This window comes from Trichosporon asahii (genome assembly GCF_000293215.1).
Source record: "Trichosporon asahii var. asahii CBS 2479 unplaced genomic scaffold scaffold00075, whole genome shotgun sequence".
Lineage (NCBI taxonomy): Eukaryota > Fungi > Basidiomycota > Tremellomycetes > Trichosporonales > Trichosporonaceae > Trichosporon > Trichosporon asahii.
Window position 1 is genome coordinate 1,570,383 of NW_014040850.1, and position 14,670 is coordinate 1,585,052.

Consider the following 14,670-nt stretch of genomic DNA (forward strand, 5'->3'; position numbering starts at 1 on the left):
CACAGTCAGATCTCACGCACCGTCGCCACCCAGACCACACGATTACTTTGCATAAGACGAATGGTCCTTACGATCAGATTAGTTACAGAGCTATAGCTATCACCTATACGATCTTCCGATACACAGCCGAAGTTTTGCGCCTAGTGGCTCGCCGCCGAGTCCTTGGAAGCCTTGCGCTCGGCGCTCTTGTCGAACGACTTGCGGTGCGCGCCCGTGAAGGACAGGCGGCGGGTAGGCTGCTCCTCCTTCGTGCGCTGGAGGAAGGACTTGAAGTCCTCTGGGTCAGGGAGCACCTTGCGCGTCACCTCGAGATCGAACTCGGAGTCAAAGTTCTTGTAGAACTGGGCGTCAGCCGTTCTTCCGTAGGCTTGAAGCTGGAGGTAGGAAGCAAGTTTGTGAACTCACGTTGCTGAGACCGCTGATGGCGGACGAGACATACTTGACCGCACTAGCGGCCAGGCCCATGGCCTCATCGGGCTTCTTGCCGTAGCAGTCCTCGTACGTCTCAATGATGCCGTTCATGGTGAGCTTGTCGCCCGCAAGGGGGATCTTGCCCGTGATGCCCTCGTTGAGGGCCTTGGCGCCCGCGCGGCCAATGTCGCGCGTCGAGACGAGCATGATCTTCTTGGTGCCCAGCTGCTCGGGCGTGAACGTCTTGCGCCACAGGACAGTGCGGTACAGCTTGTGGCTGTAGCCGGCGTGCGGGAGCCAGTTGTCCATGAAGTCCGTGTCGCCCAGGATGGTCACGAGCGGGAAACCCTGCTTCTCGATCTCGGCCTCGACGACGCGCTTTCCGTGCATCCCGTCATTCACCTCCTCAGACCTGCAGTTCGCAGACGCATAGATGAAGTGATGGCATTGCCACTCCTTCGCCGCGCGCGCAATGTTCTTGCCTGGTTGTTAGCTCTGTGCGTGGGATGCATTGAGCTATTCAGCTCGCCACTTTCCGTTCCTGCGCACTGGCAGCAACAGTCATGAGACCAAAGCCGCAGCAGGAACGCTGCTCTGCCGCGAGCCTCACTCAGCGCAGTTCGGAAGCCACCTGGAGGTCATGTGCCTTGCCTTCCAAGATCAGGCTCATCCGCCACCGACACAAACTCGACTCAGCTCGACTCACCCTGCGTAATCTCCTGCTTCTCCGGAATGTACCCCTGAACCGAGAAAACGCCGTACACCTCGCCGGGTTTGAGGTGCGTAGCACGGAGAGCGAGCGCGGGGTGCTCGCCATACTCGGCAGAGTGCACGACGGTGACGCCGGGCAGGTCCTTCAGCGGCGTCGGCTTCTCGGAGCGCACGAGGAGGAAGATCTTGTAGCCTGGATACTCGGAGAGCGCGCGGATGAAGGCACTGCCCTGGGCACCCGTACCGCCAAAGACGACAATGTTCTTCTCCCCCGTAGAGGTGGTCGGCGAGGCACCGGTGGTAGCGGCAGGAGCGGTCGTGGTCGTAGTCGTAGTGGTGGTGGTAGTGTCGGCCATGGTGAAGGTTGCTGGCTGTGGGAAGGAGGCGTCTTGGACGTCTTCTTATAGACTGTCCCGGATCATGAATCGCACACAGATCGCAGAGATCCAAAGTCAAGTGCTCGGAAGGTTCGCTGTTGTGCCAAGAGCGCGATCCGCTGTGAGAAGCCTCAGCCCGCGCACTGGGCCTATTGCCCAGCAGCACACGGCGAGATCTGGTCGACGAGCGTGATGGGCGAGCTTGGCATGGCTGTCGGATGAGTAAGCAGCACACAGATAAAGTGGACGCGGCAGGACAGCGACATCGAGGAGGTCGTAGCAATATCATGCCGAGTCTGTGCCCGTGGGCGCGGTGTTACGACGTCATGTGAGGAACGCTGAGACGCCGCCGAAGGCCAGAAGGTTGGAAGGGGTGTGATGCCCGCGGGTCGGACTGGCGAGAGGCGGCCGCTCGGAGGAGACCCGGGACAGAGGAATGCACGAGGGACCGCGAGTTGTCCACACCCAAACACAGTCAACACCAACGTAACCGCCGCCTCGGATCCGGTGTGGGCCGGATAGAGAGCTCAAGTGCGGAGCTGAATTTGGTCAGTGCGCCGGATTACATTCCTCACCTGAAACCGAGCAATGTCATTGATACTCGCGTGGCTCAAGGAGCTCTCCAGACAACACTCCCACCACCAGGGTCACGCACGGCACCTGCGACGCGCACGCGCCTGACCTTTTGCTGATTAATGGCCCGCGAGCGGCACTGTCCATTGTCTTGGCGTGTCAGATACTCTGCAACGTTTGTGGAGCTCCGTTATCGTCGAATAAGATGCCTCTGCGTAGGCATTGATACGCGAGCAGCGGGAAGAAGGGGCGGCCAGAGCTCAGGCTTCTCATCGGATCGCGCGTGGCCCCGGTATCGGCAGCTAGAAGCTGGCGCGTCCGCGTGCAGCGCGGTTCCCGCTCTAGTTCTAGATGCATCACACATTGCCTCGGTGACGGACGGATGTCTGGTCCTACAAAGAAGGCTAGTTATTTGGGGCGCCAGTGCAGCCCCACTCAAGTCTACGACCCCAATCCCTCCTGCTTTTGCAGTTGTCAGCAGGCCGGTGCGAGCGTTGCTTACGTCCAGAGACTTGCTCGGGTTCCACGTGTCCAGCCCGGCGAGCATCTGCTGGATCTCGGAGTCGTCCCTGTAGGGCCACTTCCCGACCGACTTCGCCCTCGTTGCCGTAGACATCGGGGCAGCGCACATGAGCTGGCGCTTCTCAGGCTTCGGACCCGCTCCCACCCCGGTGAAGGTGGAGCGGACGGCGCCCGCCGGACTCTTGCTGAACGATAGCGAGGCGGTACCCTGTCGGGCAGTCGACAGCCTTCGGGCTCCTCGAAGCGCCCGGCCACGAGGGCGTGGGCGAGGCCGATCGCATTTTCAGCGACCCAGCGCATTGACGACCCCGGTGCGACCAGCACTGGTGGTGCGCTGTCCGCCTCCTCCTCCAAATGACGGAACCGCGGGGGGTTGTCCACGGTCTCGTCCAAGATACGTCTCACGACATCTGCAAAGTCGTGCTCCTCCAGCCCCTGCGCGGCCTGCTCCAAAAGCTCAGGAAAGGCGAAGAGCTCAGACACGAAGTGGATTTGTGATCTGGTGCAGCCATCGCGCAAGTGCTCGACGATGGTAGCATTCTCTGCCCCCGGTGCGAGATCCGCGGAGCAGGCGTGCCGCCAGGACTGCGCATACCCGTCCGTGTCGGGGATCGGAATCACGGTCTCCATGCAGGTGTCGCACGACACGGCATCGAAACCGTTCGGATATGCGCTGCCTTCCGTTGCATGCTCTCGTACCCGGACAGCTGGATCGTCATGGACCTGGATCCAGGGTTTGTGCGATTGGCGGTGGGTCGGCTTGCGTTGCACTTGCCACAGACGAACCTCCCTCGGCACTGTGGAGCGACGGCAGTTGGTTCGGGGGACGCGAGTGTTGGCCGCCGAGCGGATGATGTCGATGCCCTCCGGCTGGGCGAGGTGATACTGTTTCCACATTTCGTTCGAAGAACAAAACAGTGGGCGGAGGGGGTTGCGAGCCACGCGCGGCGGGACTCCTCGACGCTGCCGCTCCTCGTCCTCCCGCAGAAGCGCGACGAATTGTTGCTCTCGCTCAGCCGAAAAGCGGGTGCCGAGGAAGTCGCGACCGCTTGATTTTGCATCCCGCTAGGATGCGTCAGTGTCGTGGCGTTGCATCGGTTGGTCGACGGCCCGAGAACGAAAGTATGAAGCGGCCACCCGGCGAGAACTGAACCATGCCGCTTTGATGGCAAGCTTGTAACGTGCGTCATCGAGTTCGTTCTCCAGACCGACCTCCCTGATCTTCACCTCAACCTCGTCTCTGAGCTTCGTGAACGTGGCGAGGTTGTGGTGCCGCGGTCTCCCGTGCGCGCGCGCATGCTCCTCGGTGCACTTGAGGGCTATGAGAGCCGCTTTGTTCGCCAATACTACTAGGCGCGCCACCTCGTTTTCGACGACCGGGTCGTACTTAGCCCTGCCGCCACCGCCTACTATGCAGAGGAGCGCGTAATGCTCAGGTGCGTATTGAGACACCACTACGCGCCCCTGCATTGTCCACCATGATTCAGCTGCGTAACCCTTCCACCGGACATCCAAGGACTGGAGTAGGTCCACTGGGGGGTCCTCACCAATCTCGGGGACCCTCTCCACTTGACTTGGTCCTGTCAGGGAGAGCAGTTTGCACACTTGAGCCGACTCCCCAACATTTAGCGTTGGGGTGCAAGTGCGAAGATAACGCAGAAAGAAGAGGAGAGCGAGTGCAAGAAGCTTGTGTTCGAGGTCGAACGTCCAGAGGTCGACAAAGGGGCCGACCAGATTGCGCTCATGCGCCTCGTCCTCGCCAGACTCGTCCGCAGCGTCCTCTTGAACCTCGACGATGCCGGCACCCTTGTCGGACAGTGCACGCAGCGCAGAACAGGAGAGGGCAGGTCCTGGGCCTCGATACCGCCCAAAGAAACTGAGACCGGGATGCTTGCCGTGGAACTTCTCGCCAGGGACGTCCTTGCCGACTCGTACGTGCTCAACGCCACCTTCGATCAGCCCTTGACTTTCGCCGCCTCGATCGCGTCATTGAAGGCTCGGGGGGATATGCGGGAAGGAGAGTGCTGCTCCCATACCCGACGCGAATTGTGCAGGTGCCGCTCGATGTCATTGTCCAGGCGCATGATTTCCGTGGTCGCGGCGGTCGGGTCGTCATCGTAGGCGACAGGATCGACTTTACCAAAAATGCGGAAGTCCGGCTCCTGATGAAACCACCCCTTGGGTGAGTTTCCGCACAAGGGGCAGAGAGACGACACCAGCAGCCGCTCAGTGGCCTGGAGGTCGGTTCTCGCTCGATACTCGTACGGGGAACACCGCTGGGAGAGTCCTGACGGTTAGCATGACCATGAGGGTTTCTTCGCCACAGGCTAACGAACCACCGCGCTGACTCACCCGACGAAGAGAATATGCAGACAGGGCGCCAGTAGATGACAATTCCTGGTCAAATTCTGGGAGGGATTCCTCAAGGGGACGAACGAGGTTGAAGGGGAGGCGTATGCTGTCAAGCAACGCATGTTGAACGGAAGGAAGAGTGGCAAAAGTCGATATGGTGAATGGTTAAGATACAACGTGGACGGCCCTCCCTTGATCCTCACACCCGACTAGCTCAGACTGCGCGAAGACTGCTGCCTGCGGGAGCGGTCCAGGCGCACCGGTCCAGGCCTTCACGGAGTGGGTGCGCCCTCCTGCCGCAGCTGGATCTTAGCGCCCCGCCACCCGACTAGTGGCGCCACACACCACTGATCTCAGATCTGCCTCCGTGTCGGTCGGTCCGCAGCCTCCTCCACTCGAACCGTTCTCTACGAGATCTAAAAACGAATGTAAATTTCGCTGTCCCTCCATACCACCCAAAGACTGAAACGACCCCGAAAAAGATGATCTGCCCCTTGACGGAGTCGAACCGCCGACCTTTCCCTAGTACGATGTGTACGACCGATCGTGAATCACCGAGAATCGATGGTTACGTAAGATACGAAAGGAACGCAGCTACCACTGTGCTAAAGAGGCAGTATTAACCGTCCAGACAACGATTTCTGATAATTTTTTTCAATAGAAGTGCTATATGAGCACAGCGGAGGCCGTCCGGTGGTACTGGGTTTCCTCAGTCCTGTGTGGCGGCGCAGCAAGTCGTTTCGTAGGTGCAGTACTTCACCGCCCCTTGTCCAGCGAGCAACGCCCCTAGCAGAAGGTTTGAGGGACTCCAGGCCCTCCTCACCCCGGAGACTGCTCTGCAACGGACTCTTGTCCGTTGCTGGTCATAATGGACCTGCATTACTTCAGTGGAGATGAGCACCGATGGTGAGCAGTCGAAGAGCAGTTAACCGGGCGACAGTTATACGATATTCGAAATCGGCAGAAGGAATTCCAATGAAATTATCGTTAATAATGAATAATAAGTAGACAACGACCTGCCGAGTCTGCTGCGTCCGTTGGGTTTGATTCGATATCGTCGTGGATGTCCAGGCACGTCTGTGGCCGAGAAAGAAAGGGACCGATGTCAACTCCGTGTGTTCACTGGCGTCAGGGTAGCTCATCCGCCGAGGAGCTAGTCCAACATCAGTGAGTGAGTCCCCCCTAGCGCCCTTAACTCCTCTGTCCACTCAGCGACTAGTTGACGGCGGTGCACTTCCCTCCATGGTGTCCAAAAATTAGAGAGTCTACACCTTCATTTTCAATGGGAAGGGCAGACGCAGATGTGGTGCTGCTGCACTTCCTCGGCGCACCGACCCATGTACGGGCACCTTCCATAAGTGTACATATGCCATTGCAACAGCGATGTATTTCCTTGTTCGCCACACCTCCCTGGGTAACCTGAGCATCGTGCCATTTACCTTCTGTTGCGTCCACGCCGTGAAGTCCCTCGTTAGCAACATCGACGAGGCTGCCACAGGTGGAGATTGCTCGAACTCCGTCCCGAGCGCACGTCTGCCTGCTGCGCCCCTCGACCTTCGTAGGCGAGATGGCCGAGCGGTCTAAGGCGCTGTGTTAAGGTGACTTCAAGTTATCCTCCGCAGTCTTCGGACGTGGGTTCGAATCCCACTCTCGTCAAGAGAGTATTCAGTTACTCCCTAGCCTCACTTTTTCTCCCTCTTGCTCGCTGCTTTTCGTCACAGAGCGAGTTATACATCGAGATGACTACTGGCACGACCTTCACACATGTAACGCCTGGCTCTAGCAGGGAGGCGCAATTCGGCACTGATCGTGTTCACGCCGCACTCCTGTCACCCTTCTCTTTCAACGCAGCCATGATGCCCGGACGCAGAGTGCGACTGGTGTCAGCCCCGTCTCCGCAGCTACTCACTTCCAGGTGTCGCGGGTCGTAGCCTTCGAGCGGCCGTTGATGCCCTCCGTGAAGCGCGGCGTCTCCGTCCCGATTGCAGCGTCGAAGAGAGCCTGCAGCGCAGCTCCGTCCCAGCCCTTGCGGCCCGTCGGCTCGGCCCTCCAGTCCTTGGGCACGGGTTTAGGCTCTTCGGAGAGATACTTCATGATGAAGGGCTCCGCCGTCTTCTGCCAAGCGTCGAAGCACTGCTTCGCATTGCGCCCGGCGACGCCCGCTTGGAAACGCTCTGTGCGCACCTTGCCCCCGCAGTTCGCCTCGACGGCAGCAAGGTACAGCGCCGTACGGTCTTCTGGGGACCAGCGGGCGGCGGGGCGGCCGGAGGACTTGGGTGTCTTGTGGGACTTGCCGGTCTTCAGGTCGGGAGAGAGCTCAGCCTCAGCACCGGGAAGAGGCTCGGACTTGGCGCGGCGACCATTGGCGGGCTCTGCGTGCTCCATCTTGGGCTGGACGTCGAGCTTGAGCTTCTTCGACCTGGAGGCGCGCGCACGCTTGGTGGACTTGTTCTCCTCCTCCGCGCCAGGCTCGGCATCACAGTCAAGGTCCGGCTTCTCCTTCGCGCGGCGAGAGCGCTTGCCGCGCTTGACGCTTCCGTCCTCGTCGACGGCGGGTTTAACATCGTCGTGGTCGCTCTCCTGCTTATCTTCCTTACGCTTGCGCGAGCGCTTGGTGGGCTTAGGACCCTCAGGCGGAGAAGGTGAGCCGACCTTGGCAGGCTGGGCACGCTTGCGGCCGCCGCGACGCTTGACGGGGGCCGCCTCGGTTTCGCTCTCCTGCATCGGTTCAACAGGATCGGCGTTCCCCTGGCCGTCTTCCTGAGGTTCCTCAGAGGGCTCTGCCTCGCTCTTGACAGCCTTGCCTCGCCTGCCGCTACGACGGTTTGTGGCCGTCTTCTTGGGATTGGTGAGCTTCTCCTCGGGTTGCTCTTGCTTATGTTCCTCGGACTCTTCGAGCGCCTCACACGTTTGAGGCTCCTGGTTAGCGACGATGCTCTGAGCGCGAGCGCGAGTGCGAGTGCTGCGGCGGGTGGTCTTGGTGATAACTTCGGTGGTGTACTCCGAACCGGTGTCCGTTTCGCCACTGGCGTCCTCTTCCTCTTCGTGCTCCTCCTCGCAGTGCTCGTCTCCATCCCCTTCAGCATCGTCGCTGGCTTCGTCGGTATTGGCCTCGTGGTTGGCCTCGCCGAACCCAACGGGGTCGCTGAGCTCGCTTGCGTCCTCGGCCTCGACTTCAGCGTCGTCGCCCTCGCCCTCTCCAACTTCACAGGTGTTCTTGACACTGCCAGGGCTGTCGTCGACCTCGCTGGCGGCCTCGGTCATGTCGAGCTGCGGGCCCGTGGAGTCTGCGGCATGAGCTTTATGGGATGCAGCGGTATCGCCTGCAATACCCTTGGTGGCGTTGAAGAAAGCTTCGATGTCGCTCTCGGTCACGAGCGGGCCATCCGCACCGTCCGGCTCGGTAGTGATGTCGATCACGTCGTCAGCCGCGATACTACCGGCGGCGGGCTCGATCTTGCAGTTGGAGTCGTGAGCGGCTACGCTCATGCTGGTGGCGACGTCAGTGTGGTTAGAAGAAAGAGAATACGAGAAGTGTGGGAAAAAGTAGAGGCGACGACGACAGGACCTCAGCGCCCGGGGCGAACCAAAGGAGGAGGGCGACTGCATGCACACAGCTGGCGACAGGGGTTGACTGGACATCGTCTTCGCACATGACCTGCTCCTCACGCCCCAAGCGTGTGCTCTCGTCAGCGATGTTGTTAAGACGAGAGGCATTCGGGCTGAAAAGAAGTCGGATGGTCAAGGTCAAGTCTGGAGGGCCGATGTCGAGAACAACCGCTCGCAGAGCCACAGTCGCTTGCACAGCGTATGCAGCCATCTACCTCCATGGCCACCTGCGTTCGAGTGGTTGGCTTTTTCGCGGGCAACGCTCCGTCTATTGTTCAGCGGTGAGTCATCGAGGGCGTAAGGATTTGAGTAATGCACGAGATCGAGAACGCGTCGGTGGTCGGCGATGGCCCATGACGCGCACGCCGCGCGATCGGACCGCAGCGGAAGGAAAGCGTCTCGTGTTGACAAGGTTTGCCACCCAGGCACGGAAGGCAGGGTAGCAGACGGAATCTTTCCGGCTCGAGTGCACGCTGGCTGGCAGCTGGACTGCCTGCTCAGGGCGCAGAGGTGCTTGCGTCAGGCGGCTCGCGGCCCAGCCAGTGCAGCAGTGTGCACCAGAAACACGCGCTTAAGCTCACATCAACAACAATCAACATTAAACACTCTCATCGCAGTCGTCGCAAACATCCCTTTCTTTGTCACTACATTCCGCTTGTCACCTTTTCGCCTTTGTCACCTTCACCGCCGCCGACCTCTATACGCACCAACGGCACTTCTATAATACTCTCTCGCCCATCGACCTTGCGGCCAACCCGCGCCCCCTTTTCACCATGGCGAACCGGCAGAGCGACGCCAGGTCCGACAAGTCGCAGCCGCTTCCGCCCCTGTCCACCCATGAGGAGTTTGAGCACCTCGCCGACGACCTGCTTGAGAAACATGGACACGACGTCGTCAAGCTCAGCGAGCTCCCAGACTGTGAGTGCTGCACATCGGACGAACTTTGTTGTGGCTGCGGCAGGGTGCGGCCCGTGCACAATTCGTGCTGTCCAGCCTCCCGATGATCACCACACACAAAGGCTGACTTGACCGCAGTGCTAGAGCAGTGCAAAGATCACGAATTCTTTAGTGCAGATGTGATCGAGAACATCCGAGTGACCTGCTTAAGCCTTGTTGACACTGGGCAGGACCCAGAACTGGCGCACCCCGAGCTCGTGAATCTCATGTCGTGAGTGGACCTCGGCGGCGATCGGACATGACTGACCTCAGGCTGTTCGCAAAGGAACGTCCAAAGTCTGGAGCAACCTCGCCGTCGGTAACATCGCCACCCTCGAACGGACGGCAGACGCACTCTAGAAGAGTGTCGGACCGCATCCGATCGCCCTCGGACTCATCGTCGTCGTCGGATGACGGCGATTACACCAGCCCTGGCGGTCAGCATTCAAAGCTCAGCCAATCCACTTCATCGATCCCGCGACCTTTCCCTGGGGCCAACTATGCATTACCCTCCGCCAAGGACAAGCCCGCGCCACAGCCTGTTCGAAGCAAGTCCATATCGGAGTCTTCCGCTCGCGACGACTCGCCTTTCTCGGCTCGGGCTCCAGCCGCAGAGAAATACAACAACATTGGATCCGCCGCCTTTGCTCGCCCCAACCCGCCGACGTCATGGCGGCGCCAGAGCCGGGAGCTGAGTCGCGGTCCCGACGACATGCCGAAGAGTCCAGAGTCCGTTCGATCCGGCCCGAGCCGTAGTGCGAGCATCGCCAGCTCGATCGCCGCCACCTCGCCGCCACCAAGCATGGACAACCCTCAGTCCCCCGGCTCACCCGCTCTCGACAGCACGTCTTACGTCGCCGGTTTCTTCACGTCGCCGACGCAAAAGGGCAGGAGCAAGCTTCCAGACGACGCACATGAGCCGGACGCCATGAACTTGAATGACCTGAACGAGATCGAGGACAAGCTGCGAGTGCCAAACGGTGGCGACCACGAGCGTGATCTGGCGCGGTTAGCGAAGCTCACGACATCGTCGTCCAACTCGTTGCGGGATGAGGCCGCCACACTCCGAACCCAGCTCGAGGACGCCCAGCGCAAGCTCCGAGACACCGAGGCCGCACTGCAGCGGCAGCTGGCCGACAGCGAGAGCATGGCGCACGAGGCGATGGAAATGTACGAAGGAGAGCAGGCGAAGCACAAGGAGACGCGGCGCGACGCCGAGAACATGCGCATTAAGAATGCGGCTCTGACCACCGACCTGGCGGGATTGGAGTCGCAGATCGCAGGTCTCAAGTCAGCGCAAGAGACATATAAAGAGACACTCTCGGGCCTGCAGAAGCGCTACCAGGCGCAACTGAAGGAGACGCAGGACTTGCGTGAGCTGTTGGACGAGAAGGAGGCGCTCATTGCCAACCACGATGCGGAGGAGCAGGAGTGGCGAGAACAAGACGAGCGGCGCGAGAAGGAGCACAATGCACTGAGCCGAGAAAACCGCCAGCTGAAAGAGGAGTTACTCGACGCTGCGCGCAGCAAGGTGCAGCTTGACGTGCAGAAAACGGAGAACCTGACGCTTCGCGAGACCATCGACCGGCTCAAGGCCGACCTGTCGCACTCAATGAGCCCATCCAGCAAGGCGCCGGCGGCCAAACCAGATGACTCGACGATCTCGAAGAGCTTAGGACTAGAGATTCTGCGTGGCTTTGATACACCAGAGACGGGCGACATTCTCGAGGACCGCATCATCGAGACGACCATCACGCGTACACTCATCCGCGCCGGCAACGAGGTCATGCAGTCTCAGGTGCTGCCGGAAGGCACGGCCATTGCGATCGTGGACGAGAACGAGGTCAGCGACCGAGACGCTCTGGCGTCTCCGCTGTCGTCGCCTTCAACGCCAAAGTTCACCTCGCTCCCGAGCCTGACGAGCGACGGCGGTGAGGACGCGCACCCGCCCTACGACGCCCTGGACAGCGACGACGAGGATGACAGCGCGTATCTCGCAGCAGCGCGCGAGTCGGGCGTGCACTGCCCGGTGATGGAGGACGCATACAAGGCTCGCAAGGCGAGGGGCGAGCTGCCACCGCCAAAGCGGCGCTCCATGACTTTGTGCGGTGCCGAGTTCAACGCCCCCGGCGTGGCCTGCATAGTGACGTGGACCATGCTCGGGGTCGCGATCGGTGTGTCCTGCGGTTCGTTCCTCTACTCTGGTGGCGGGAACGAGCTTGCGCGCTTCCACGCGCTCATTGGACGCGGTATGATCGGAGAGGGCATCATGCCGCACGCGCGTCAGGCAGTCTGGGAGGGCTACAAGCTCACTGGTAACCTGATCCCGACTTAATGATTTTATACGTTATGATTTACGACACGAACGATCCACCGTGACACACTCCCATCGGGCTCACGTAGTAGCTAGCGCCACATCTCATGTCTTGTCTGTTGTCCACCTGTTTCCTATACTCTTTTAACTACTCTTTAGGGTGTGCCATGCAACGTACTTACTCAGAATGTGTGATGCCGCGAGGGGGTGCTGTCTGGGATACGGGGTTCACTTGCCGCCTCGCAGAGCTGATCCTGAGCGGCCCAGTCTAGTCCGTAGAGCTGACAGTCGACAGACTCCACAGACAAAGACCCGATCAACTGCGGACCCCCACAGCCAGGCACGAGCATCGCGACTGTCGGACATAACCCAAGCCGGTACCCGTGCCTTAGATGTCGGCCCTAAGAAGGCAACCACGTGGCTCCGTCGCCCGTAAACGAGTTTGGTGGGAAATACTCCCGCCGCGCAGATTCGGCCTGGCAGCGTCTGGGCGCCCAGTCGGTAGGTGGTGGTCATCCGTCGTTTGGACTACCGTTCGCTCTCTAATCCTCAAGAAAAAAAGCAGACGAGTGAGTAAGCTACTCGCAGCGCAACGACGACGACGACGGAATCCTCGACATACTCCTGCCGACTGCTTCGTGTACCCCATCGAATTCGCGATCCCGTCGGTCAACTGGAAGATTTCAGCTCGGACGACGAAGATTTTGTTGGAATGGCTGGTGGATCAGGATGTCTTGCGAGGAGGGCTCGGGACTCAGCGACGAAGTGCCAGAACGCGTCGGACGTGGCGAAACGTGCTGGTGCTATCGGCGGTCTGGGACTGCGTTCGCAGAGCGTGGGGTTGGACGATCAAGCTGGACTGTCAACACATCTCTCGACCGATGATCGACTGCAAGGGTACACGAAGGACAGGAAGAGGAATAGGACTGAAGTCGCCGTCGTTGCAGCTGAACAGAGGAATCCCGTGTAGCTTAGCTGACCCCCAGGATGGCTCGCTTCACTGAGTACTCCGTCGTTGGACGCAAGCTCCCCACCGAGGCGGACCCTGAGCCTAAGCTCTACCGCATGCGCATCTTCGCCCCCAACGACGTTGTCGCCAAGTCTCGCTACTGGTACTACCTCCGCCAGCTCAAGAAGGCCAAGAAGGCCTCTGGCGAGATTGTTGCCATCAACGTCATCTCGGAGAAGAAGCCCCTCAAGGTCAAGAACTTCGCCATCTGGATCCGTTACGACTCTCGTTCCGGCACCCACAACGTGAGTACACCTTGCACGGACAAGGGATGATAGCGCAGGGGAGGCAGTGTTAGGTGTTGTGAACGGGGAGAGTTTTGGTGGTGGAAGTTTTCGCGCTGGGATATCGCAGTATCGCGCAGTACTAACATCCGGTAGATGGTTAAGGAGTTCCGTGCCCTTTCCCGTGCCGAGGCCGTCGAGGCTATGTACCAGGACATGGCTGCCCGCCACCGTGCCCGTTTCCGCAACGTCCAGATCCTCCGCGTTGCCGAGATCGAGAAGACCGCGGACATCCGCAGGCCCTACATGAAGCAGCTTCTGGTCCCCGACCTCAAGTTCCCCCTCCCCCACCGTCGTTCCAAGTCCAAGGCCTGGTTCGCCGCCAACCGCCCCTCGACCTGGGCTTAAGCGTTCACCACCATCATGTAACGTGCTGTACGGGCTGCTATCCAGCCTTCGGTGTGGGGCTGCTGAGATGTACCTGTGCATTCTGGATCATTATACCATTTGTCGAGTGTCGGAAACGACCGCAGCGAGCAACGAGATACACTGACGTCTGCAGAGGGTTTTGAAGCGCAACTCATCGTCATGTGTGAGGCCTGCTCATATACCCCAATTGCATTCATGAGCTTTACAGAGATGGTCTACAACTTAGCTTTGTCCTTCTTCTCCTTCTCCGGCACACTCTCATTCGTCGTCGCTTTCCGCTCATTCAGCCGCTTACTCCGGGCCTGCGCCTCGTCCCATGCCTTCTTCTTGGCCTCCTCCTTCTTCGTCCCCTCTTCCTCGTCCTCGAGCCAAGCAGCAAGCATGTTCTCGTCTTGCGCCGCTCGCCTCAGTGCACCACCAGTGTGCACTATGTTGTAGCGGACGCGCTCCGCCATGCTCTTCTGGCCTGGCGCGAAGGGCTCGAAGCTCGGGCGGCGGCCGTAGCCCACCATCGCGGCGTGGATGAGGATTGCGCTGAGTGTCAGCTTATCTCGAACGCCTTCACAGCTTAGTCCGCGTGAACTCACGCCGTCAGACCGTACACGGGCTTGACGCCTCCTCCCTCCCTTCCCGTCAGGAAGCGATGCATGCGCACCGGGCCGCCTCCCCATTCAATGTCGCGGTACATGTAATACCGCCCGTCGCGGCCACCGAGACTGCCCTTCTCCTCCGCATACCCCGGCGCAGGTGGGGGCGGCACACTGCCAATGGGAGCAGGCTTGACGCGCGTGCTGAGGCCAAAGTTCCAGCCTGGGATGTCACTCGGTCGGTCGTGCAGGAAACTCGACAGCGGCATCGAGAAGAGGAACTGCACTTCGTCCGGATTCAGGACGGGGTTGATCTCCCGATCGACGGAGAGGAATACAACCGGCGTCACGATCAGCTGGTTGCCCGCGAAGAAGGGGTCGAGCTTGCACAGATAGCGCACCCGGGAGGGGTCGATGGGTAGTCCGATCTGGGCGTTAGTCGGGGCTGGGGCGGTCTAACACACCTCCTCGTATGCTTCACGGCGCTGCTTGTCAGCTTATTCGTCTCGAGTCAGCGGAGCTGTAACTCACTGCTGTGCCGACCTCGTCCTCGTCGCCCTCGTCATACTTCCCTCCAGGGAGGGCTGTGTCGGCCGCGTATGAGCGCATGTCGCCC

The 14,670-nt window shown here is 60.1% G+C and overlaps 6 protein-coding genes and 2 non-coding genes across 8 annotated transcripts; 3 read left to right on the forward strand and 5 right to left on the reverse strand.

The window, feature by feature from the left end:
• Positions 1-140: 140 nt before the first annotated feature.
• Positions 141-3,491, reverse strand: A1Q1_06111 (nucleoside-diphosphate-sugar epimerase family protein; the record flags this gene model as incomplete). The annotated part of the gene is made up of 4 exons (XM_014321320.1): positions 141-341; positions 406-893; positions 1,118-1,522; positions 2,666-3,491. 4 exons carry the CDS (start codon positions 3,489-3,491, stop codon positions 141-143), a joined length of 1,920 nt encoding a protein of 639 aa, XP_014176795.1.
• Positions 3,492-3,659: 168 nt separating this feature from the next.
• On the reverse strand, positions 3,660-4,665 carry A1Q1_06112 (uncharacterized protein; the record flags this gene model as incomplete). The annotated part of the gene is made up of 2 exons (XM_014321321.1): positions 3,660-4,560; positions 4,631-4,665. The coding sequence occupies 2 exons, from the start codon at positions 4,663-4,665 to the stop codon at positions 3,660-3,662; spliced, it is 936 nt and encodes a 311-aa protein (XP_014176796.1).
• A 769-nt stretch (positions 4,666-5,434) lies between these two features.
• A1Q1_t454 lies at positions 5,435-5,561 on the reverse strand. The gene has a single exon. It is a non-coding gene; the product is annotated as a tRNA-Thr (tRNA).
• A 946-nt stretch (positions 5,562-6,507) lies between these two features.
• On the forward strand, positions 6,508-6,602 carry A1Q1_t440. Its single transcript has one exon. It is a non-coding gene; the product is annotated as a tRNA-Leu (tRNA).
• A 249-nt stretch (positions 6,603-6,851) lies between these two features.
• Positions 6,852-8,435, reverse strand: A1Q1_06113 (uncharacterized protein; the record flags this gene model as incomplete). The annotated part of the gene is made up of 1 exon (XM_014321322.1): positions 6,852-8,435. The coding sequence occupies one exon, from the start codon at positions 8,433-8,435 to the stop codon at positions 6,852-6,854; it is 1,584 nt and encodes a 527-aa protein (XP_014176797.1).
• Positions 8,436-9,328: 893 nt separating this feature from the next.
• Positions 9,329-11,826, forward strand: A1Q1_06114 (uncharacterized protein; the record flags this gene model as incomplete). Its single annotated transcript, XM_014321323.1, has 3 exons — positions 9,329-9,473; positions 9,591-9,723; positions 9,765-11,826. The coding sequence occupies 3 exons, from the start codon at positions 9,329-9,331 to the stop codon at positions 11,824-11,826; spliced, it is 2,340 nt and encodes a 779-aa protein (XP_014176798.1).
• A 966-nt stretch (positions 11,827-12,792) lies between these two features.
• Positions 12,793-13,446, forward strand: A1Q1_06115 (60s ribosomal protein l20 (yl17); the record flags this gene model as incomplete). The annotated part of the gene is made up of 2 exons (XM_014321324.1): positions 12,793-13,059; positions 13,195-13,446. The coding sequence occupies 2 exons, from the start codon at positions 12,793-12,795 to the stop codon at positions 13,444-13,446; spliced, it is 519 nt and encodes a 172-aa protein (XP_014176799.1).
• A 604-nt stretch (positions 13,447-14,050) lies between these two features.
• Positions 14,051-14,663, reverse strand: A1Q1_06116 (uncharacterized protein; the record flags this gene model as incomplete). Its single annotated transcript, XM_014321325.1, has 2 exons — positions 14,051-14,509; positions 14,586-14,663. The coding sequence occupies 2 exons, from the start codon at positions 14,661-14,663 to the stop codon at positions 14,051-14,053; spliced, it is 537 nt and encodes a 178-aa protein (XP_014176800.1).
• Between the last annotated feature and the right edge of the window lie 7 nt (positions 14,664-14,670).